Below are 25756 nucleotides of genomic sequence, written 5' to 3' on the forward strand. Positions count from 1 at the left end.
GAACCTACTGGGAACTCGTCTGCCCTAAGGACAAAGAGAAGGAAGGATCCCTGGGACTGCAGGTGCATTTCTCAGCTCCCCACAATAGACTTGCAAGTGTGAGGGGTTGAGAGCAAAGGAGGAAGGAAAGAAGAGAGTGGGATTTATAGTTCTTCTGTTTCACCGTCCATCGGCACTTTGATCTCGATGTTGTACTCCGTGGGTTCTCCTGACGCCTGCCAGGGAATTGGGGTCCTGTTGAAGGAGGGTCTAGTATTGATCTCTTGATTATAGACAATGATGGGTTCTGGCACTAAAGGACCAACATCAAACTCAGGCATCTGGAAGGTCATCAGCTTGCGTGCCTTCTCGTACCCACCATAAGGCATGGCAGTCCTGGAACAGGGTGACAAATGGAGTCAGCAAGCAGCACATTTGTAAACAATGTGGTTTAGAAAAGAAAAAGTTATTGTCATTTCTAATAAAAAGAAAAGGAGGACTTGTGGCACCTTAGAGACTAACACATTTATTTGAGCATAAGCTTTCGTGAGCTACAGTTCACTTCATCGGATGCATAGCTCACGAAAGCTTATGCTCAAATAAATTGGCTAGTCTCTAAGGTGCCACAAGTACTCCTTTTCTTTTTGCGAATACAGACTAACACGGCTGCTACTCTGAAACCTGTCATTTCTAATGTTTATCAGTGAAGAGTTGAAGGCTCCAGTAGAGAGAGAAGAGTCACGAGCTGCAGGAGTCACTCGCCAACAAAATCTACCAAACATCAAAAACTACTTCTACCATACACATACACCTCTCCAGTGCCTTCAGTATTAAAAAAGGTGCTTGCTAGTTCTTTTCCTATACTTTCCCCCCCTACTGTTCTAGCAGCACACCAGGCCAACCTCTGCCCAGCTGCTAGTGGCTCCATAAACTTATAAAAAGGAGGCTGCATGGTATACTCCCGGGGGCATTATGTGCCAAAAATTTAAAAATTCTGCACCAAAAAAATTAAAATTCTGTGCATAATATTTTAAAATTCTGCACATTTTGTCAAAATAACACTACATAATCACGCCAGTTTCAATTATTTTGGTAATTCATTTCAAAATACCTGTCAGCAAGTATGTCTCTAACAATACAGACACATATAAAAATTCCCGCAGGAGCAGAGAGTTAAAGAAATCCCTATGACAACCCAGTTCCTGTTTCTCTGCCCCCTTCTCTCCCCCCGCCCCCTGAGCCCAGCTGGGGGACCAGGCAGTCACAACTACTCCCCCCGCAGAGCCCAGCTGTGGCCCCCCCCCCAGCCCAGACACCTGTCCCCTTCCTTCCCAGAGCCCAGCCGCAGGGACCCTCCTTGCCCAGACACCTGCCCCCCTACCCTCCCAGAGCCAAGGGATCCAGAAGGAGAAACAGCCTGATGCTCAGTCTCAGGCTTGCACGGAGTTTCCTGCACACTTCCCTCTCCTTCCCCCAGGGCATGCTGGAAACTGCAGCTGCCAGGAACCCTCTAGTTCCCTCCCCCTCCCCCCAGCAGTGTCTTCTATGTGTGAGCTGGGCTCTGCTGGGTCCAGCAGTCACTAGTGGCGGCTAGCAGCACTGCAGCCTATTTCTGTGGGGGAAAAGAAATTCTGCATGCACAACATTAATTTCTGCAAAATTCTGCATTGTGCAGTGGTGCAGAATTCCCTCAGGTGCAATGGTACATCAGCTCTACCAAAGACGTGGAGTCAGGTGAGCCCTGGGTTCTAATCCTCCTTGAGCCTCTGTTTCATTCTGCGACTGAAGATTAGTCAACACATACTTCCTCAGCAACTTGGATGGGGAATGGGGTGATTAAAATCTAGAAATGCACTGGAATCATAGAATCATAGAATATCGGGGTTGGAAGGGACCTCAGGAGGTCATCTAGTCCAAGCCCCTGCTCAAAGCAGGACCAATCCCCAGCTAAAGCTGCTGCTGTGCTAGAAATATCTGTAATACACTTTTTGCTCATAAGAAGGAGCAACAAGGGCCCGGTTCTCAACTGCAGTACTGTGGATACTTGGGACCCAAGTCTAGAAGAGCCATTTTTGCGGAGCTCTACAGGTGATTATGGTAATAAATCCATGGATTCAGACATGACTAGAGACACTGCAGTTACCAGCTAAACCATGTGTAACGTACTCTGGGGAAGGTGGAATAGAATTAAGGACCTCTGCTCCCAGAACAAAGCCTTCTAAAGAAGAATCCCCATTTGTTGTCTCTAGTACTAAAACTTCTCTCCCCTTTGTAGGCTTCCAGCAATTAGCCTTGCAAGAGGCTGCAACATGGCATGTGTGAAAAACCCATTGACACTGTTAAAGGAGCAGTGGCCGCATCCAGAATTCTCTGACAGCTCATGTACCCTGCATTACACCTCCAAGTGGCCTCACCTGTTAAAAGATTTGTAATGGGGGAGTTCAGCTTTGGGACCATATGACAACAAGTCAATGGTGAATTGACTTTTCTCCTGAGGGCTGATGCCCATAGCTCGCTCCCATGGAGAGATATAGGTCTTAAAGACAGAGACTTTTTTCCCACCTCCTGACTTTTCACCTGGACACAAACAGAGAAGAGAAGAGCATTTTGATCAAGTGAGATTTGCACAGAACAAATGCACTTTCCATATCCTAGGCATCAAACTTAAAAGCCACTCAATTTTGTCAGCTGAACCTGTGAGTCACAAATTAAGAGTTAGGATCTATGGCAGGGTTCTCAAACTTTTTCACAGGATGGACTACATCTTAAGAGAGATTATCTCATGGACCACTTCCTTTCCCATTCATAATGATGTTCCATGGACCACAGTTTGAGAGGCACTGTTCTATGGGGCTTCATCAGAGCACATGTTGGGAAGTTAACTTTTTTAAGGCAGTCAGGCCCATGGCATGGCCTTGCATCATCCAGAAGAGTGGGCTTCTCCCACTACAGAAGACATGACGTGGAAGATGGCTCCAGCCTTGTCCAGAGCCCTGCAGGAGAGCAACAAAATCATAGGTGGCAACAGGAGACAAAATCAGCCAAGCAACCCGCTGAGTATCACTGGCTTCTTTTCCCTAGTTTTGTTGTTATTGAACTGTTCACATGACATGGATTATGCCCACCAGTGTACTACTGCAGGGCTGGAGAGGAGGGTGGATTTGTGCTGGACGGGTAGCTTGTGGAAGCTGGCGGTTCCAAAAGCGTTGTTCCTGAGGCTGTGAACGATGGTTTGTGTGTTGCACTGCTGGAGACACACATTATCTTGGACAGAAGGGCCAGAGAAGGGTGGATGAGGTTACCAACTCTGGCCCCTTCTGTTTTGCCGGACACTCTCCTACGTCATTCCAACTGATCATTCCCAGCTCACAGAGACATGCCCGTGCTAGCTATAACTAAGTTAATGCACTGACAGAGTGTAGCCACAGCTGCATGAAGGGCTAGTGTGGCAAGTACATCCTGTCTGAGATAGGCAGGTACTTAGGCAGGTAGCTCCTCCCACCTCCTGTGCCACCGTGGCTACATGCTATTTTTAGTGCACTAGCTTGATCAGAACTCCTTGAGCTGGAAATTACACCTTCCAGCTCAAATATAGCTATACCCCGGCCTAGCTCTTTTCAGCCTGCTGGCACTGGTTCTCCAGCTCAGCAGGCTTAGCCTCTCCACTGCTCTCCTGTTTTGCCAGGCGCTCTCCTACGTTATTCCAATGGATGACTAGAGATGGAGGGTGAAATCCTGGACCCACTGAATCAATAGGAGTTTTGCCATTGACTGGAATGGGGCCAGGATTTCACCCAGAATGTGGAAGTTCCAGCTTGGGGTAGCTGCTGCCCAGCCATTCCCACACCTTTAAGAAGCTATGTCAGACTCCTGTCAGATTAATCTTGGTAAAGAGACATTTATAATAAACAACCTAGTGCAGGGGCAGCAAGTTATATGGGCCCGTGGTGCCCGTGCTCCAGGAATATTCAGGGCCTGGGGGCCCAGCTCCACCAATATTCCGGGCTGGGTCTTTCCCCGGGCCTCACCTGCTGCCCCGCGCGCCTCTCCCAGAGCGTCTCCTGGCCCCACCTGCCACCCGTGGGTGATTTAAAAGGGCCTGAGGACCCCCAGCCGCCACCACCAGCAGCACAGTGGGGCTAAGGTGGCTTCCTGCCTGCCCTCGCTCCGCACCACTCCTGGAAGCAGCTGGCACATCCCTTTGACCCTGGGGGGGTGTCTCCACGTGCTGCCCCTGCCCTGAGCACTGACTCCGCAGCTCCCATTGGCCAGGAACTGCAGCCAATGGGAGCTGTGGGGGCAGTGCCTGGGGACAGCAGCGCACGGAGATACCCCCTCTACCCCCTGCCTAGGAGCCGCTGCCAGAGGGGTGTGCGGGTCGCTTTTGGGAGCCTCCTGAGATAAGCACCACACCCCTCACCCTCTCCCATACCCCAATCCCCCGCCCCAGCCCAGAGCCTACCCCCAGCCCAAACTCCCTCCCAGAGCCCACATCCCCTCCTGCACCCCAACCTCCTGCCCCGGCCCAGAGCTCCCACCCCAAACCCTCTCCTGCACCCAAGCTTCATCCCAGAGCCTGCATCCCATACCCCGACCCGCACCCCTGCCCCAGCCCAGAGCCCGTACCCAGCACCCAAACTCCCTCCCAGAGCCTGCACCCCTCATCCCCTCCCACACCCCAACCCCCTACCCCAGCCCAGAGCCCCCACCCCAAACCCTCTCCTGCACCCAAGCTTCCTCCCAGAGCCTGCATCCCACACCCCGACCTGCACCCCTGCCCCATCCCAGAGCCCGTAACCAGTACCCAAACTCCCTCCCAGAGCTGCACCCTTCCCGCACCCAAACTCCCTCCAAGAGCCTTAGGCAGGTGTGGGGGCGGGGGTGGGACTTGGACCCATTCTGGGCACCACCAAAAATTATACAAACCTGCCGCCCCTGACCTAGTGTAGCCCAAACATAAACCCCAGTAAGATCACAGGTATGGTTTGCTTCAACCTGCCCCAGGTCCAGGCAGATTCCTCTTTTGGGGCAGGCAGAAAGAGTGCTACATTCCCCAAAGTCCCAGCTGTCTGTTCAGGCTCTATTCCCAGCAAGGTCTATCTGTCTATCAGCCAGCCCTTTCCTATCTGAGGGGGAAGCCTTTATAAAAGCTGAAATGCTGCCTACTGCCTGAATTAACCACTTCCTCCCTTATTTGGGATATGGGTGTGTAAATTCCATCAGCATTACATGAGGCCCAAACAAACCCTGGGTCTGAACACCATCAAAGATGGGGAAGTTTGGTCCTAGAGCCAAACTTTGTACCTAGTTCTTCTCTATATAATGGGCCAAACCCAAATCCCAGACACTAATGTCTTTGAACTTCAGGATCTTTGCAACTCAGCGTTGTCCCTCCTAACAACTTCCCAACTAACCTCTTCTTGAACATGTCTGCTTTGGCCACATCCCTCTGCATGGGTCAGTACTTTTTATAAGTTGGTGTTTTTATCGGGGTGCACCAGTGACATGAACAGACCATCCAATTACACTCTTGTGGGGTACATTGTCACTGGACTGCCTGCTTCAGACATTATTATTTTTCTAAACTCCTAAGAACGGCTGAACGGCCTAGAGACTTCTGTTGGGGTCTCCCTGTGCAAATTCACATCCTGGGGACTATAGAGCTGCATTTCCTAGAGGTTAAATCAGCGGCCTGGGAGTCACAACTTCTAGGTTCTAGTTCCGGGTCAACCATTAACTTAGTGGGTAACCTTAGACAAGTTACTTTCACTCTGTGTGCCGTAGTTTACTCAGATGAGCACAATGACACCTACCTACCAGCAGTGTTAATTCAACAGTGCTTTGTATGTCTCTTTAAGATTCTTAGAAGACAAGCACCTTAGCCATACAAAGAACTATTTTTATAATAGTAATGATTTGGATCAGATCAGACTGAAGTGCACTGCGTTATTCCTCCCACCATCAGGGTGTCTACTGCAGCTTGCACCGAAAACAGCAGTGCTTATAATGTCAACAGCAAAGTCTGAATAGCACAGCTTTTGTATTCTTTTTTTCCATTATATCCATCTTCTTTGGGCTTGCTTATTTTCTCTCTCATTCAGAGCCAGCCTTTAGGCCTTGCCAAACCCACAGCCCGAAGCCTACAGCTTCAGGGCCTCCCAGAGGGGGTCCAAAAGAGGCAGTTTGCCCCAGACCACCTATTTGAGACGGCCCCCAGTTTGAGTGGTGTTGCGACTTGGTGAATGAGGTCACAGTGCCACTCAGATTTGGCCCGGCTGCTCTTCCGTCATGACTGAGGGGCAGCCAGGCCCAATTTGAGTGAGTGGCTCTGTGACCCCATGTCCAGGTCATAACACCTGGAGCAGGAAGTCGGGCGCAGGACAAAGGAGCCGCCACTGCAGGGCAAGTGCGAGGTAGGCTTTCTGTTCAGTCCCCCTTCTACTCTCTCCCCCAAGACTTCCCTGCAGTGGTAGTTTTTTGAAAGGGTGGGGGGCTTCCATTTCACATTTTGCCCCAGGCCACCAAAAACCTCTTTGTGGTCCTGCCTTGCTTTGAGGGCATTATAAACATAAAGAGGAATCTCAGCTTTCATTTAACTCCCTATCCTCATAAGTAAGTTATTTTCTAGCCCTTTTCCTTGTGAAGACCCTGGGGTCAGTAAAGCAGTTTAGAAGGCAACAGAACAGTAGGGATGAAAGAAAGAAATAATGGGCCTCCACTTCTGCAGCAGGAGCCAGAGGGTTGGCGTACATCCCCTCTCAGCCCCTGCCCAGTAATGTGACAATGACACACATGTTCGCAGTGATGAAGAGGGGCCCACCTGGAACTGCTAAGGCTGGTTCTGATCTAATTCCAAATGTGGATTCTTCCTCATTAATTAAGGCTGACATCTAAGCCATCTAAGAGATTAATGGGAATTGGACAAAGCTGTCATCCGTATCCCTTAGGATCAGCCTAAATGGCAACATTCTATAGCCAGAGATTGAATTATTATCCAGTATCACCTATGTAAAGTAATCACAATGAAGAAAGAAAAGGAGTACTTGTGGCACCTTAGAGACTAACCAATTTATTATTATTTATTATGCTCAAATAAATTGGTTAGTCTCTAAGGTGCCACAAGTACTCCTTTTCTTTTTGCGAATACAGACTAACACGGCTGTTACTCTGAAACCTGTCACAATGAAGAAAGGAGGCTGAGTTGATTTAATACAAGGGATTTAGTTCCAGAGGTTTCTGGCCAAAGTAAATGGAGGATCAAATTAACCAAGGACTGAAGTAGGTGGACGGTATTATACACACATCATTAAAAGTCAATAAAAATATTGAATGAATTTTGATTGCCTCAGCAGAATAGTAATTAGTGATGAGTGACCCTCAAAAGATTTGATGGTTCAGTTCTGATGCTTATCTGAAAATTCTCTGCATTTAGCTGAATTCTTTCATCCCAAAACAAAGCAAACATATAGGCACATATGGGTAGAAAGAGACATACCAGATCCAGCCAATGGTACAACCAGATCAGCATCTATCTGTAACAGTGGCCAATGATGGATGTTTCTGAAGAAGGTGTAAAACCCCATAATGGACAATATGTAAGATAAGCATATGCTGTACCAACCTTAGGAGATCAAGATTCCTTACCAGGTTTTTCACACCTTCTTTGGTTTAGCTAGGACAGATACATTCTGATAGAATTTTTATATTTCTGTGTCTTTCCAACACCAGGCAGAGGTGAGCAAAACATTGAAACAAAAGTCAACCCAACTTTTCAAAACTTTGAGAAGGAATTGGGTTTGGAAGGGTTCAGCTCACATCTTTTCTTTTAGCTACACCCATCCCTAACAATGATAATGGGCCAAATTCTGACATTTATCCCATCCTCACTCTTAGTGTGTAGAGAGATACTTGCCTTTTCCAGCAGTGTCACTTCCTCCACCATCCATTCCTTCCCCACTGCCGGCTGAGCCCCCGGCACAATCAGCTTCAGTGCCCCCAGCACTGCCTTTGCTCCCAGGCTTAGGAGGAGGGGCAGGGGGATAGTGCAGCTTACTAGATCCATACTGCCCTGCAGTTACTCCACCGACCATCCGCCCACCACTGTGCAAGTAACCATGAGCTTCTCCTTCATAATGTCCTCCAACAGCTGGGATGAACTTCTGAAAGTGATCCTGGAGTGAGAGAACAAAAGGCAGAAGTTATTGTTACTGGGCATATTCCATTGACATTTCCCTGGTGTGGAACTCAAAGGGAGTTTGATGGGTCTCCTCCTAGTTACTACTGGACATCTGTCCAAATTACAAAAAACACTAGAAGCATGTAGCATGGAAGCTTCCCTGTATCCAGTATAGGAGCAGGCATGGAATAGCAGGGGATGCTGAAGGTCATTTTTTGAGTTGCACTGGCAGGACTACTTTAGAGGCCAGGGTGTGGAAGAGCAGGGGGTACTGGAGGGGAGGAATGAGGCACATTAGCAGATCTGTGCAGGTACTCTGAACTAAAACTGCTGCAGGTACTCTGAACTAAAACTTCAGGAGTGAGGTGCACCAGTAGAGCTGGGACGGTGGCAGGACTGGAATAACAGGAGGAGGTACAGGTCAGAAATGAGGTGCACTGGCTAAGCTGAGGTGGACAGGACTGGAATAGTAGGGAGTGCTTCATGGCAGGAATGTGCTAGCATGGCAAGGTATGGTACATGAGAACTGAGTCAATAGCCCACTGTGGGGGCTAAGTATGCTGGGATACCAGGACTTGTGACAACATGAAACTGCTCCCCTGGCCACTGGTGCATTTGTTCTTCTTTACAGGCAGCTCTATATGGCTAGGGTGACTGGCCTAGTGAAGAGGGGAAGCAGTAGGCGTGATATATCTTCATTTTACTAAGACTTTTGACAGTTTCACATGACTGTCAGTGCACACTAGATGAAATGACTATAAGGTAGGTGCAATACTGATTAAAAGACTATACTCAAAGAGTAATTAGCAATGGTTCATTGTTAAACTGGGAGGGCATAACAAGTGGCATCCCACAGGGGTCAGTCCTGGCTCTGGTACTATTCAATATTTTTATTAATGACTTGGATAATGTAGTGGAGAGTCTGCTTATAAAACTTGCAGATGACACCAAGCTGGGAGGGGTTGCAGCACTTTGGAGGACAGGATTAGAATTCAAAACAATCTTGAAAAATTATAGAATTGGTTGAAATAAATAAGATGAAAATCAATAAAGACAAGTGCAAAGTATTTCACTTAAGGAAAAATCAAATACACAGCTACGAAATGAAAACTGGCTAGGTGGTCATACTGCTGAAAAGGATCTTGGGATTATAGTGGATCACAAATTGAATATCAGTCAATAATGTGAAACAGTTGCAAAAAAGGCTAATATCATTCTGGGGCATATTAACAGGAGTGTTGTATGTAAGACAGGAGGTAATTGTCCCGCTCTACTCAACATTGGTGAGGCCTCAGGCGGAGTGCTGTGTCCATTTCTGAGTGCCACACTTTAGGAAAGATGTGGACAAATTGGAGAGAGTCCAGAGGAGAGCAATAAAAATGATGAAAGGTTTAGGAAACCTGATGTCTGAGAAAAGCCTTAAAAAACTGAGCAGGCTTAGTCTTGACAAAAGAAGACTGAAGTGGGTAAACTGATAGTCTTCAAATATGATAAGGGTGGTTATAAAGGGAACAGTGATCAAATTGTTCACTGTGTGCACTGAATGTAGGACAAGAAGCAATGGGCTTAATCTGCAGCAAGGGAGATTTCGGTTAGACATTGGGAAAAGCTTTCTAACAATAAGGATAGTTAAATACTGGAATAGGCTTCCAAGGAAGATTGTGGAATCCCCATCACTGGAGGTGTTTAAGAACAGGTTGGACAGACACCGGTCAGGGATAGTCTAGGTTTACTTGGTCCTGCCTCAGTGCAGGGGGCTGGATTTGATGACTTCTCGAGCTCTGTGATGTGGTGGCCACCCCACACAAGGCCAGAAAGGGTAAATGAGGCCAATTAACCTTAGGCTGTACCTAAAGGAAACCTAGGAAGTGCTAGGGCCTAACTGCTGATGAAGTCCGGCTGGGGGCAGGAGCTGGACAAGGTCTATAAAGGAAGGAAGTTGGAGGTTGGGGGAGGAAACCTGCAGTGGCATTCCCCAATACAAGGAGGAAGAGCAGGAAGCTGCAAAGAGAGACTAGGAAGCAGTCCAGGGAAAGAGCAGTAAGGGCTGGGAGAGTAAAAGACCCAAGCTGCTGGGTTGAAGGTCCCTGGACTGAAACCGGTGTAGAGGGCGGACCCAGGTTCCCCTCCCAGCCACTGAGAGTGGCACAGACCAGACAGTGGGGAGCGGAGTGCCTGGGACAGTTTGCCTCAAAGGACTTGTGATATCCTGGAAGGGGGGAGAATGTTAATGTAACCTAGTCTGAGGGCTAAGCTATGAAGAGGAAAGCACTGCCGCTTCTCGTGCATGAGAGGCCATGGAGTGAGTGAGTGTGTGAGTGGAATGATGGATTGAGTAACCACAGGAAGGGGCATCCGACCAAGTGGCAGAGCTGATTCCCCAGATGAGCCACAAGGAGGAGCAAGGACCCTTCCAGTCCTACTTTTCTATGATTCTATGAAGGTTGTGAAAACTTGGAGGCATGGCAGCTTGTGAGAACACCCAAGGCTTCCATGAGACCCACTGCATGTGCAAGACGAAAGTACGGGAATGCAAACGCTTTTATTATAAGCCTAGTGGCTATTAGCAAACCAGCTCTAGCCAGACAGCATGGTGAGGAAGAAACCTGCATTCATCTAAAAGACAAAGCTGGTTTTGCTGTTTGCCCTCCCTAGCAAGGGCTAGCAAATACAGTCTCTTATTACCTAAAAGCAGGTTCTGTTCCACCTAATATTGGCTTGATTCTGCAAAGCACTGAGCACATTTAATGCCCACTGACTTCTTTTCGGGAAGAGGGCACATGGCCCATTGTGGGATGGGATCCCCAGTATGGGAAGGGTATGGTGCCAGACATGGCAGTGCCCCCATCTTCCCTCAACACGATTTCAGCAAATACCTATGTGGAATAAAAATTTAAGTGACATATATAGCAGTACCATGTACATAACATGTTTTACATATTGAATGTATGTGAGATCATATCTTGACACATAAGAGCTAAAAGAAAGTGGCTCCTTTGGAATATTACAGTCTGCACACAGACACAGGTATCACATATAAAACGTAATACTATCCAAGTACATGTATCACATATGTTCTTTGCACTTGGATTTGGGGGTAGGTTATAGGCACATGAAGCAATAATGGAGAAAGTCAGATGAAGATGAACCAAAGATGCATTCATCATGCTATACTTCCTGCGTAAATTCCCCTAGTGCAGCCAATTGGCAATGTGAATCCCATGACTCTTTAAAGGGTTAAGGATTCTTCATGTCTCTTATACCTAGTGCAGTTTAGCAAAGAGAAGCTTTCCAGGCTGTAACAGGCTTCCAAGGCCAGCTGTTCGTTCAGCTAAAAATAGATGAGAAGAAGTGAAAACCCCACAAGGCTCAATGCGGCATTATCAACCCTCCACTCCATGCCTCAGTGACATCGTCCAGAGCTTTACAGCGGGTCATCCAAGCTGCAGTCCGGGCATCCAGCCATCAGCAAGCTAAACAAATGGAACTGGTGCCACTGGCAGCCTTTGGGAACATCTCTCCTGCCCCCGCCTGAATGGGCTTCCCATTTTAGGAACAGGGAGGATTAGGTTCCCCTGAATGTCAGAAAACACTGGGGATGGAGAGAACTGTGATCATGGAGGTCCCTTCTCTTCTATCTGGGGCTGTACACAGAGGATGGTGAGGCTGTCTGTTTGGATATACATGGGGAACTGCACAGCTGTATAAAGGCAGACTGAAATAAAGGGGTTTTTTGGGAGGAGGGCGGGAGGTCGTCTCAAAGCACTAACACATGGCACTGCATCTATCACTTAAAAACTTCTCTCTCCTTTCCACCAAAAGTGCTGGTGGGCCAGCTACTCCGGAGGGAGCCCTGCTCATGGGAAAGGCCATATAGAAAAGAGAATTGTTCTTGCAGAACCTTTCTAGTTCCTGTATCCAGAGTGGGCCTGGTGTCCTGGTAGGTCTTGTGTCATTCATCCCTCCTTGTGCAACAAGTGAAGAAAGCTAGCCTCAGCCTGAAGTTTTCTATAACAGACAGCAGCCCCTGAAGGAGAGTCCCAAGCAGGAGACTGTACCTCGTCAAAGTTGGGAGAGGGAAGTTGTGTCTCTGTTGCTTGTTACATGCCAGAGGTAAAGATGTTTAAAGGGAAATGTGGCTACCATTGGGCTGTCTCAGGAGCTGGGTGGCTAACCTTTCACCTGAAGGTTACCAGCTTGAATGTAAACTAAAAGCTGCTACCACCTGGAGGCCATTTAGGGTGCATCTACATGCAGCTTGAGCATGCCTCCTAGCCCAGGTAGACGGAGCTGGCTAGCTCTGCTTGAGCAAGTGGAGTAACATAGCAATGTGGACATTGGCTACCTGCCTGACTCCAAGCCAGCTCAGGCCCCTGGGTCTGCACTCGAGTGGCTAGCTCGTGCCGTGTTGTCGGCACTGCTACATTTAGCATGTTAGCTAATGTGGACCTAGCACATGTCTGTCTGCCTGGGCTGGGAGGCTGCAATGTAGTTATACGCTAGGGGACCAGCATGAAAGGAGTTTAATGACCCCAGTTCATGTCCACATCACAAAAAGCACCTCCAGGATCAGTATTAATTGGCCCCCTTGTTAGCAGTTACGGCAGAGAGGCAAAGTAGCGAATGGGTGACACCGACTGCCCTAGGAGGTATAGGGAAGTTTGCTCTGCTTCTGCCAGCTCGGCACTGCACTGTGGGATAGAGGCCTTCAGTCTACAGGGCTGTCCATACAGCAGCCCTGAATTCATTACAAAATATTTTAACCAGAGAACAACTGCTGCTTGTGCTTGGACCCTAGAGGGTGCCCCTTGGACCCTAGAGGCCTCAGGATTCGTAAACAACCGGAACTTGTATGTCTGTGAAACCTTTTTCCCGGCCAAGAGTCTAATGAGCGCCTGCCCAGGATCCATTCCTAATCCTCCAGCACTGCTATATGTGCCTTAGGAGAAACGGCTGGTGAAAAATGATCCCCCCCAGTCTGAGCATCTCAAGGCCCTGATGTCACAGAGGGAGTGCCTGGAAAGGGACACTGTGAGCTCTGTGATGGTGCCTTGCTGTGCCCTAAAAGGAATGATTGAGAGCACAAAATGTGTTTCTATTTCCACCTCCCTGATGAAGAGGTTCCCAAATACTTGATGTCTGTGTTGTTAATAACACTTCTGAAGTTACTGGAGCAGCCAACTATATGTTCCTTTATTCTGGGCCATGGGGATTTAAAGTTCAAACAGACAGGCATGGAACAGCAAGAGGGAGTAAGGCAACACATTTTTGCTGAGAGAGAGAGACTGCAGGGAGGTATCAGCAAATCCTCCATTGGAGCAGCACCACTTACACCAGGGCTGAGTTTTGCCATGTGCTTGTATGAGGAGAGAGGGGAATGATAGTCCCAGATAGTCAGGTATCTCATGCTAATTTATTAAAATAACTGCACTCTCCCATGGGAGGCAGCATGGTCCTGTGGGTAGGGAAGATGGACTCCAGCCTTGTCCTGAGCCCTGCAGGAGAGCAACAAAATCATAGGTGGCAACAGGAGACAAAATCAGCCAAGCAACCCACTGAGTATCACTGGCTTTTTTTCCTAGTTATGCCCACCAGTGTACTACTGCAGGGCTGGAGAGGAGGGCAGATTTGTGCTGGACGGGTAGCTTGTGGCTGGTTCCAAAAAGGTTGTTCCCGAGGGCAGTGCTGTGAACGATGGTTTGTGTGTTGCACTGCTGGAGACATGCATTATCTTGGACAGCAGGGCCAGAGAAGGGTGGATGAGGTTACCCACTCTGGCCCCTTCTGTTTTGCTGGACACTCTCCTACGTCATTCCAACTGATCATTCCCAGCTCGCAGAGACATGCCCGTGCTAGCTCTTACTGAGTTAATGCACTGACAGAGTGTAGCCACAGCTGCATGAGGGACTAGTGTGGCAAGTACGCCCTGTCTGAGATAGGCAGGTACTCAGGCAGGTAGCTCCTCCCACCTCCTGTGCCACCGTGGCTACATGCTATTTTTAGTGCACTAGCTTGATCAGAGCTCCTTGAGCTGGAAATTACACCTTCCAGCTCAAATATAGCTATACCCCGGCCTAGCTCTTTTCAGCCTGCTGGCACTGGCTCTCCAGCTCAGCAGGTTTAACCCCTCCACTGCTCTCCTGCTTTCAGCTTTCCCCAGAGAACTCCTCCAAGACCCTCCTCCATTCTCACAGCTCTCTTTCCTCTCATTTATTAGCCCCAGATGCCACCATGGCCTATTAATCAGCTCAACCAAGGATGCACCAGTCATGACACAGGGGAGCTGTCCCCACTTCATATAAAGAGACATCCTGTGACAGACCCCAAAGCTACTGAGAGGAGACTCTGGTTTCCTCCCCATTATCCCCCACCCCACATGTCACCTCTCCTGGAGCAAGGGGTTTATCAGTCTCCACAGTCATTCAGAGACTCGTTTGGGGTGGAAGAGATGTCCAGCAGATCTTCTAATCCAACCCTGCTCCATCAGGACAGGACTGACTTTCCATGATCAGTTTCATCCCAGGAGTATCTCTGACAGACAGGTATCAAGTCTCAGATTTTAGTATCTCCACGGATGGTCATTCCCAACCTCTGTTCAAAGGCTTTGATGCTCAGAGCAGAGCAGGCCTTCAAGATATAAAGATATTGCTGCTGTTTAACATGTACCCTTATCTCTATTTATCTCCATCCACCTTTCTCTAGATACATTGACAGACCAAGGGAGCCACTGAGTTGTGCCTTTGATTGTATTGATGTAGCCCCTTGATTGTATTGCTGGAACCCTCGTCCCATCCCATCCCATCCCCTCCTTCCTGCCACTCCTCCCTCATGTCATATCTGGCAGTTTCAATGGTTAGCCTGGTGGGGCCATGTCTTCCTCTGTCTTGTGTGCAGCGACTAGCACAGCTTGGGGGCTGTAGCTGTTTGCTCTCTTCCACAGCAGAAGCTAGACTGATGGTCTAGTGCCTCAGTCCCTGCTCCCCCCATTGTGCTTCACAACTGGGCCCTCCCTCTGATCTGAAAAGACCACCCTGGCCTCAGCTCTCAGAGATTTCTTGCCATTGCCCATTCAGTGCTAAAGACTGCTTTTAAATACCCACTGCCAGACAGGGGGAGTTGCACTAGCTCTACCTTGCTGGCTTGGCTGAGAACTTACCAAACTCATTTTATTCACAACCACATACAACCATCTACCCAGTTTTGGGCTTCTCCACTTCCATAATTGTTTTATTCTAGGATCTAGGGGACACTAACATGAATGGTAAGAGGAGAGCAGTTGAAAGTAGCAATAGAAATGCTCTACTCCTCTGCTAAACAAAACCCCAAGCTTCCTCTCTTATTTCCCCCTGTTAGAGGTTCTCTTTCCGGGTCCTTCCATGCAATGGAGATGAAGGAAGGAAGGGATGGCAGGGAACAGGGAATCTTAGGGTCAGAAAAAGATTTTGAATTTGGTGCAAGTGACAGGTGCTGTATTGACAGTCCTAGAGATAAGAATCAGTCCACAGCATAGAGATGGCACTGGCAGCTGCCCTTCATATTGACCCCCTGCTCCAGAGAAACTGGCTCTGGGAAGAAGATAGTTCAGGCTCTGTGGCCCAGTCGGCCTCTGGTCTCTTTGCTCAGGCTGCCAGCAGAGGTGCTAATTAGGGCCAGCTGTGGTGATAGTTTTTGTGATGAGGACATTTACTCACTCCAAACTTGTCTCCTTCTTTTCAAGACAAAATTTCAGCCTGTCTCTGTGACAGCTCCTTGTTAACGATCCGTCCAAGCTCAACATGGCTAAAACAGAGCTCCGAATCTCCTCCTCCCCCAAGCTCTCTCCACAAGCTCCTTTCTCCAACACTGTAGACACCACCACCATCCTGCCAGACGCTCAGACCCATAACCTGGGCATCAGCTTCTGCTGGGGCCCCTCTCTAGGTCTTCACCTCCAGGCCAGCTCTAAATCTCGCTGATTCTTTCTGCATCACATCTCCAAGATGTGACCTTTCCTGTCCATCCACACAGCTGAAACTCTCAGCCAGGGTCTCATCATCTCATCTCAACTACAGCACCATCCTTCTCTCTGGCCCTGACAAATACAATCTTGCCCCGCTCGTATCTGATCAGGATGCTGCTGCTAAGATCACTTTCCTAGCCTGTCACTCTGACCATATCAAGCCTCTCCCTGTATTCTTCTGCTGTCTCCTCCTTCTCCATTGCAGCAAATATAAGTTGCTTTTCTTCACTTTTTCCAGGTCCTTCATGGCAAATCCTCACCCTACCTATAATCTCTCATTTGCCATAGAGCTGTTGACGCTAACCTTCAATCAGTCCATGATGCCAACTTCCATTGCCCAATTGCCACATTTTCAAACACGTTAGTGTATTCTCCCCTGCTGCCCCACACACTTGGGCGGTGCTCCCTGTAAACATCCACAAACATACCTCATTGTCCTCCTCCAAATCTCTGCTCAGAATTCTCCTTTGCTGTGAGGCCTACAAAAAACTTGCCAAGGGATAGGGTGCTGGTGTGCTGAGACCACTGCCTATCATTCCAGCCAGTACTGTCCCATTGTTTCCTTGTGCTCCCTCTCTGTCTTTTGCTTAGCTTGTAAACTCCTTGGGGCAGGGATCATCTTTTTCTCCTGTGTTTCATAGAATCATAGGACTGGAACGGACCTGGAGAGGTCATCTAGTCCAGTCCCTTGAACTCACGGCAGGACTAAGTATTTGTACAGCACCTAGCACAGTGGGATTCTAGTCTATGACTGGGGCTCCTAGATGCTACCACAATACAATAAATACATAATAATAAGGGCAATGGACTGAGCGCAACGGACTCATTTCACATAGTTCACCGAGTAGCCATCAGACGGTAAGTTTTGTTCCTGATCCTGTCAATCTAGTCCTGAGAGAGGCTAGTAGGGCAGACTGAACCCTGCAGGCCAAAGACACTGGACAATTGTAATTTGTTCTTGTTTTGAAAAAGGCAGATCTGAAAAGGAGGCACGCAGGATTTTAAAATAGGAAACAGCAACTCCTGTTTGGAGATGCTTCATCAACCTGCTACCCTCATAGTTCACCACGGCAAGGCCATGCAGGAAATTCCAGGCTTGCTAAGGACTTTTTTAAACCCCAAATACCCTTCCCCAAGGCAGAGCATCTTCCAATGTCACTCTGAAAGATTTCACCCTCTTCAGGAAGACACTGCATGATAGTGAATGACTATCCTGGCCAGATTCCTTTCTCACCATGGGAAAACGGTTGGGATCCATTGCCAGAGCACTGTGGAGTGAAGCTTAGTATTTAATGAATAAAAAACAATGTAAATTCCTCCCAACTCTGGGATAGAATCATTCCCCCAGTCTCTGGCAACGCCAAGCTCAGAGACCCACATTTCCAAAAATACGTTCTACTTTTTGGTGCCTCAGTTTCTTGCTGCCCAACTTGAGCTGCTTAAAGTGCCACAATTCATTCACTTTGCATTCCTCAAATTGGACACCCCAACTTTTGAAAATCTGGCCTTGGCCTCATATGCCCCCAAAGTCAGCTCTCCCATAAACCCTTCACAAACCTTCTGAACTCACATAAAAGATGTCGTTTCTGGATCCTCACTACAGCCTCAGAGGCTGACACATGAACTTGGGCCTCAGGTATTTTGGGGATCTCTGAGCTTTTCCCATGTCTACAATCCCTGCTGCAACCTTAGGTGAGCTGTAGGTGCATAAACTCCGCAGGTGGAGAAAGGGTTTGGAAGCCGCAGTAACCTGTTTAAGGTTATCGGTTTAACTGTGTCCTTTTCACCCTCTTCCTCAACATCGTTCCTGGGCTGCTGACTATTTATAACAATGCTGCATACCTCTCCAGCACCTTCCATCCAAGAACTTCAAAGCACTGACACTAATGGCCCAACGCTCTGGGAGGGATAGGCCACATAACATAACTGTACAGATGAACAATCAGAGATGGAGACATGCCCAAGGGGACACAGGACTAGAAATACAACCCACATATCCTGAATATCAGCCCTGGGCTCTCCCTAAGACCACCCCTCAGTACTGCCCCTTCTTATTTTGATGGCATTTTCCTCCTCCAACCCAGCCTTTCTTATGCCTTCTTCACACCCGGCTTCCCAAATTGTACTTGTTAAAGGTGAACTGCAAAGGGGGAAAAATCCCTTATTTGCTGCTTTAATCGTGAAGAAGGCCTCAAAGTTTTTCTTTTGTAGAACATTTTTTCAGCTTGACTCTTGTATTAGAAATAGGAAGCCTTGAATTCCCCTGGACGGGAGGATAAGTGGGATTATGGCATGCCAAGAGATGGAAGCTTAAATAGCAGACAGAAGAGGAGAGGAGATGTTGAGTCACAGTGTTTAAAATTATGAGATCTCTTCTGTTTGTTTAACTCAAACTGCTGGCAACTGCCTGGGAGAAAAGCTCTTTCTCTGAAAAGTTCAATATCCATGTTACTTCGTATGAGTGCTGAGAAAGCTCCCACTCCAATCCTCAAATTGGTTTTCCAAGAAAAACAGGGAAGACCAGCCCTGATTCTAAGGTTAAACAACAAGCAGAATTAATTTTTTGGAGGTAGGGGAGGGAGGAAAAAATGCATAAGCCTGACTTTATGCACTATAAAGGCCAGCACAGGACAATAGCAAAAATCAAACATTCTTTCCTTTACAGTTCTACTAATGAGTTCCTAGCAAACAAACCAAAGTGCAATATCAGCTGCTGGAGGCCTCTGTCTCAATTTTACTTCATGGACCTTCTCTCAAAACTGAACTGAGGCCTACTCCAAGAAGGGAAAATACCACGTCCCACAGTAAAAATGGAAGAGAGCCCAGGTGAGCTGACCTCAGGTCTGAATGAATCGTTTGCCCCCCCCCCCCACACCTGTGCGAGAAGGGAAATGTTGTTATTATAATAACAGGTAAATAGTCATGCACTTTTCTAGCTTTATGACAGGTTTCAGAGTAGCAGCCGTGTTAGTCTCTATCTGCAAAAACAAGTACTCCTTTTCTTTTTGTGGATACTGAATTTAGCCGTATGGAGTGGAAATCTATCAACTTCATGAAAATTTGTTAGTCTCTAAGGTGCCACAAGTACTCCTTTTCTTTTTTCTAGCTTTGTACATCAACACAACACAAAGCGTTCAGCTTTCCTGACATTGCTCCATCAATGGAGTCCAAAAGTGCCCTGAAGGAACCCAATGCTAGTGCAAAAAGGAAGTTCAGTCTGTATATTCATTCACAATCTTGGGCCTCTCCCCCACCCAAGGAATATCCCCCTAGCCTGTGGTGAGAGTGGAGCCATGCAACTTGGTTGCATTCTATGACCTACCACGGAACTGTCAGTGAAGATGTCGGGGTGATTCTCATAAATGAATTTCTCCACCCTCAACTGGCGTAGTTTGAACATCTTGGATCCTTTGTTGGTGAGGAGTGAGAGCTCTTCTAGCATCACATCCCTGGGGATGCTGATCTTCTTCCCCAAGTTCAGCTTGGACCCTTCTTGTGGCATGACTGGAAAAGATACCAGAAGATGCATCTTAGAAAGCTCTGTGTCCCAGGCTGCCTCCTCCTTCTTCCAAAACACCAGGCCCTCCACAGCAGCAAGGCCTCGTCTGCATTAGAAACATTCCACTGATGGAATTATCCTTCTATACACACAGTCCTCTGGATAGCCATGAATGGAATTTACCCTAGTTCCAATCCAAAGTGCATCTGCATGAGTGGGAGTTACATCAGGGTAGTGTTAACATGGACACATCCCACTTCTGAGGTACATGAGTCAGTGCAAGCAGTCCTCCCACTGCTGTCCCACACTGCCCCAGTGGCCTGTCTGGTCACCTTTCTACACTCCACTGCTCTACGGTCAGCTCAGCTGGAAATCACTCACCTAGCAGCACTGGCAAGCAACAAGCAAAGACACACATCTGGAACCATTGGATTAAGCCCTACCAGACAGCCATACACATGGCTGAGGTTTAATTTGGCTGTGTGCGTGGAAAACACCCCTATGGATTTAATTTCAGAGGTTTGGTGTAATGCAGTGAACCTCTGCCATATTTAGCAGTTGGTCAAGACATTGTGATCATCCTGACTGACAGTCCCTCGGGCCACAAATCTGGTGAGGCCACCAGAAACCTCACCAAAGCCACTGAAGAAATGTTTCCTTCCATTCCTTGAAATTCTGTGGTGGAATCTTAAAAGGAATCTATAAAGTGAGGAGGAGTGTCTGTGCTCTTTTCTGCTTCTTTATCATCTTGTTGCTGCTGCTTGTTTTTTTACCCTAGAAACACCAGGAAGAGCAAGATTTGCCTCCCCTGTTTTTGCTAGAAGACTCCTGGGGGGACCAGAGTGCAGGGGAGTGGGGATTTTCTTAGTCTTCGGCTGAAGTGACATAGATCCCAAATCTTTCACTGAGAGAGCTTCTCAAGTGTGTGTTAGAGCTTTGAGTTAAATATAAGTCTGCCAAAAACAACCTCTGGAACATGGTGAGTGGCTGCAGGGCTGTAGTGGTGGCATATAGCCACCTTTCTCTTCATGTTAGGTCCTACACTACAAGCAGCTCAGCTGGAAACAAGGATCTATCCCTCTGATTGCAAACCCCTTCCCCTCTCATTTACTTCCAGTCTCTTATGATATCACAAGCACCACTGGGCCTCCAATGAGTAGTCTAGCAAAAACAGGGAATTCAAATGGCCTGATATTTCCAGTGCAATAAAAGTGCAGCAATAATGTTAGGGTCTACTAAGTGGCCATGTGAACCCTGTTACCGTGCACTAAAAGTTCCCTAGTGAGCACTGACCTGTTTGAAACAACAGCCCTTCTTGTTGGCAGAGACTGTTTCCCTCCCCTCCCCAGCCCAGCTGGTCACATGGGCAAAATCTCTGGAGGAACTCTCTCTTCAGCTACCCAGTTCCACACAGCGTTATTTCCAGAGGGAAGAGACTTTCTACAGAATATTGGAGTTATATTTGCCTGTTGATGTGAAGACAGGGTTTTAGCAATTCCTGTTGGCTTGGGGGCAAACCTAAAAACCTACATAAAGGTGCCCCTATCCCCACTCTCCTGAGCAGAGCAGATTCCTGAGGCCCCTCTTGGCGATTTGGGAAGGGAATAACATTTAGCTTTTTACTTCTTTGCAGCACCTCTGGAAATCTCCTCATCCCTACATTTAAAGGGAGAGAAAAAGGAGTATCACAGCAGTGTACAAATCACCCCCTCCAATACAAACATCCGCTGCTGAAGGAAATGTGTCCCTAGCACTGCAGTGGAAGGACACATAGGGTTGAATTCTCCTGTCAGTTGCAATCCCATTGGGAGAACTTGGCCCATTGACTAGTGAGTGACAATCAAGGGGTTGCTGTTTAAGAAGGAAAATAAATTAGGGATGGAGGTAATGATAGATCCATGCTGGTGCGTAGCTTGTTAAAGGCACCGGAGCACGGACATATATATTCAGGGCCAAATTCTGTGCTCAGTTATCCCAGTGTAAATCTGAAGTAACCCCCTGTAATCAATGGATTTACACCAGTGTAACCAAGAACAAAGTTTGGCCCAGTGTGTTTATACCACTCCTGTGTGGGGAATGTTAGCAAACTAAATCCCTGTGAGCCAACACTAGCCAACCACATATGCTGGTGTGCGATGTTATCTGAAAGACCTTGCCGATTGGCGGTATGTGTACTGTACCTCGTGTTCGGATGTTACCATCAGAGAATGGATAGGTACATTATAGACTCTCCTCCTGATTTCTCTGAACACATTTAATGCTTCCAGGACCTTTCCCTTCCCATTGCCTACCGACCTGGCTCCTTCTCCAAATAACTAATTTAGACCTGCACAGCACCAAATAGAGACCGCCAGTAAGTGCGCTGGAAACCATGGGATACAACAAACAATGGGAATCGTTTGGAATTGATAATCACTGAGTGGGGTGACTCCATCTGCCCACAGGTGTAACAGCACTAGCCAGCCCAGCACATTCACACACCCCAGTGTCTTGGAGATGGGCTCCTCGACAGAGCTGTGTGAAGAACTGACTGTCTGGTTCTCTGGCAAATCCAAAAAATCAAATTTTGGGTCAATACAAAACTGACATTTTTCCAAATTTTTGTCAAATCGAAAAAAAATTCATTTTAGGTCGAACAAAACATTGTTTGAACCAAAATGAAACATTTCATTTTGATATCAAGCATTTTAAAATTATTTTACATTTTTTTTAATTGAAGGGAATTTCTAAAGAAAAAGCCATTTTTAATCAAAATCGTAAACATTTTTCAAAAATGTGGAAATGAAGTGTTTGAACTTTTTTTTTAAGTCTAACAATTCAGTGACACCAACACAAATTCACAAGGTTTCAGTCAAAATGTTTCACCCAGCTCCACTCATGTACCCTGCTCTGTGTAGCTGTATGTAGACCAGGGGTGAGCAAACTACAGCCCGCAAGGCATGTCTGGCCTGTCAGATATTTTAATCCAGCCCTTGTGCTCCTGCCAGGGAGTGGGTCGGGGGCTTGCCCCGCTCCGGTGCTCCAGCTGGGGAACGGGGTTCTGGGGCTTATCCCGCTCTGCTCATGCCGTGGCTCTGCGCAGCTCCTGGAAGCAGCAGCATGTTCCCCCTCCAGCTCCTAAATGTAGAGGCAGCAAGAGAACTCTGCATGCTGCCCCTATCTGCAGGAACCACCCCTGCAGCTCCCATTGGCCAGGAACCACGGTCAATGGGAGTTGCAGGGGTGGCGCCTGCAGATGTGCAGTGCCTGAGGATGGGGCAGCACCTGCAGATGGGGTGGTGCACAGAGCCGTCTGGCCACGCCTCCGTGTAGGAGCCGGAGAGGGGACATGCCGCTGCTTCCGGGAGCTGCTTGAGGTAAGTGCCGTCCAGAGCCTGCACCCTGACCGCCTCCCGCACCCCGACCCCCTGCCCCAGCTCTGATCCCCCTCCTGCCCTCCGCACCCCTCCTGCACCCAAACCCCTCATCCCCAGCCGCACCCCAGAGCCTGCACTCCCAGCCAGAGCCCTCACCCCCCCCCATACACACCAACCTCCTGCCCCAGCCAGGAGCCCCCTCCCGCACCCTGAACTCCTCCTTTCTGGCCCCACACTGGAGCCCTCACCCCCTCCTGCACCCCAACCCCAATTTCATGAGCATTCATGGCTCACCATACAATTTCCATACCCAGATGTGGCCCTTGGGCCAAATAGTTTGCCCACCCCGATGTAGACTGAGCCATGTACCACCAGGGATTTCTGGGAGTTGTGTGCATACTTCTTACCTTTACGAGTTAGTTCCCCAATGAGTTTAGTGGACTTTTTCGTCTTGATGGGAGCTGGCGTTCCTGCAAGGGGCATTACCACAAAGGATTCTCTGCTTCAATTTAGAGAGACAAAGAGTTGGGAGAGTGAAACACTTGAAAACTGTAGTGAGAGAATGGAAACTAGTTTCCTGCATCTCCTTTTTGATATGGTACATAACCCTTCATTTCTCACCTGAATTCCCCCCCATATTTAGGGTTGCCACCTTTCTAACTTCTGGTAACCAGACACTCAAGGCCCCGCCCCCTGCCCCGCCTCTTCTCCCTACCCTACCTCTTCCTCCAAGGCCCATCTCCTTCTCCACCTCTACCCCCAAGGCCATGCCCCTTCTCCACCTCTTCCCCCTAAGCTCTGCCCCTCCTCTTCCCCCAGGCCCCAGTCCCTTCTCCGCCTCTACCCCCAAGGCCCCACCCCTACTCTGTCTCTTCCTCCCAAAGCCCTGCCCCCATCACTTTCTCCTCTCCCCTCACCCCCATCGCTCACTGGATCGTCTCAAGGAGCCTGCCTGCAGGTAGGAGGTGGCCCAGGCTGAGCGGGGCTGATATGGGTTAATGACCCAGCACCTCCTCCTGCCCTGCAGTAACTGGACTTTTGGTTCTGGTACTATTTAGGGTTGCCAGGTCTCATTTTTGACTGGACTTTCCAGTCGAAAACCAGACACCTGGCAACGCTAAGTGGCAGCCGGACACAGAAGCCAAAAATTGGACGGTCCAGTAAAACCCGGACAGATGGCAACCCTACCCATCCTTCATCTACAAAGTAGCTGCCCGCAAACTTAATCTCCCAGGACAAAGTTCTCTCATCAGGAAGTGCTGATGTCAGCTTTGTGGTGACACATGTAAACGCCCTGAAAGGTTGACATCACCATGTTACAACATACTATTGCCACACCACAGAACCCCACCATCATGCAACATTACGGTTTCACAGTGCTAATGGACACCAGGCTGCAACTCTCTCATTCTACCATGAGTCTGTTCCAAAATGTCCTGCTGTAAGGACATTATGTAAGGTCACTCCATCACAACTTAACACCACTATGCAAATATCATTTGGTTGTGATAGATCATCATCTGACTGTAATGATGTTGTCTGCCCAGGAGATACTTTGGGACATTTGCATGTCCGACAAGCTTGAATTGTGTGACATGGGCTAATCCTATCAACATTGGAACAGCCCCTCAAAAACTGAGCAAGTAGCAAGACAAGCAAAAAAGACCCTTATAACTGTAGATGATTTACTCCTGAAGGGCTGAACAATAGCTCCATCAATGACTATAAGCCAAGAAGGTCAGGAACGCAACCCATGCTGCAGGTGTCCCTAAATCCCCAATTACCAAAACCATCTGGCAGTGGCCACTGTGAGAATGAGGATACTGGGTTAGATGGACCATTGGTACGACCCAGTTGGGCCCTTCTTATGAAGGAAGCAAGTAGCCATCAGGTTAGAGGAAAACCTCCAAATCCTTTGAAGTCAAGTGCATTTGTGTCCTATTTATTCAGCTTTTCACACATCCGTTTGTTGGGGGTTTTAATTCCACACCTTGTCTCTCACCTTTTTCGCTGGGTAGGTTGAGAGGTCTGCATTGCAAGGTTGAGAGAGGAAAGCAACAGCGTTCTGCAAATCGATTCCAGACATTCTCTCACAATCCAGCATCGAAGTTAAGGAGCACGGTTTTAACGGGGCCACAATCCAGCCTCCAATTTCACCCTCATAGTTATGCAAACAACAACATTTAAGGTCCAAATCCTCAGCTAGTGTAAATTGGAGTAGCTCCATTGACTTCAACTTCAAATTTCAGGACCAATCAGCTAGCTAGACATCTAAATCCCATCATTGGTCCCTACCATTTTGCATCTTTAATTATGGGTACAGAACTGCAGGCACTGAATTGAACTGCTTTTTAAAAAAATGGCCCTGTCAATCTGTGCAAGGTCTCAGCTGAAAATGTGACATTTTGTTCTCCAGATATTTTTCAGTATGTCTTCACTTTTATTTCAGCCAGACCAGATCAGGTCCAATCAATTCAGCAGGCATTCTGCTGGGCCAGATTTTCTTCTTGATTTCCACAGTTTATTTTCTGTTGGGCTTGGTATGAGCTCTATGAAGTTCACATCGTAAAAGTGCCAGACGTGGTATATCCCAAATCAAGTGTCAGCAGGTGCACCAATAAAGCACGCTGCATGCCTTCTCCTCTGAGCAGCTGGCCATCTGTTTGGCTATATAAAAGAGGGAGGGTACTGCTTGACAGGATGGGGCAATGTTGCCAGGACACATGGTGGGGGCTGGGATTCTCTAG

General features: G+C 48.0%; 1 protein-coding gene across 1 annotated transcript; it reads right to left on the reverse strand.

The window, feature by feature from the left end:
- Positions 1-143: 143 nt before the first annotated feature.
- On the reverse strand, positions 144-23492 carry MYOZ1 (myozenin 1). Its single transcript, XM_077822600.1, has 7 exons — positions 23423-23492; positions 19477-19658; positions 7910-8150; positions 4304-4323; positions 4175-4186; positions 2394-2548; positions 144-375 (listed from the first exon to the last, which is right to left on the reverse strand). Exons 1-7 carry the CDS (start codon positions 23490-23492, stop codon positions 144-146), a joined length of 912 nt encoding a protein of 303 aa, XP_077678726.1.
- Between the last annotated feature and the right edge of the window lie 2264 nt (positions 23493-25756).

This window comes from Eretmochelys imbricata, chromosome 7 (assembly GCF_965152235.1).
Source record: "Eretmochelys imbricata isolate rEreImb1 chromosome 7, rEreImb1.hap1, whole genome shotgun sequence".
NCBI classification, from domain to species: domain Eukaryota; kingdom Metazoa; phylum Chordata; order Testudines; family Cheloniidae; genus Eretmochelys; species Eretmochelys imbricata.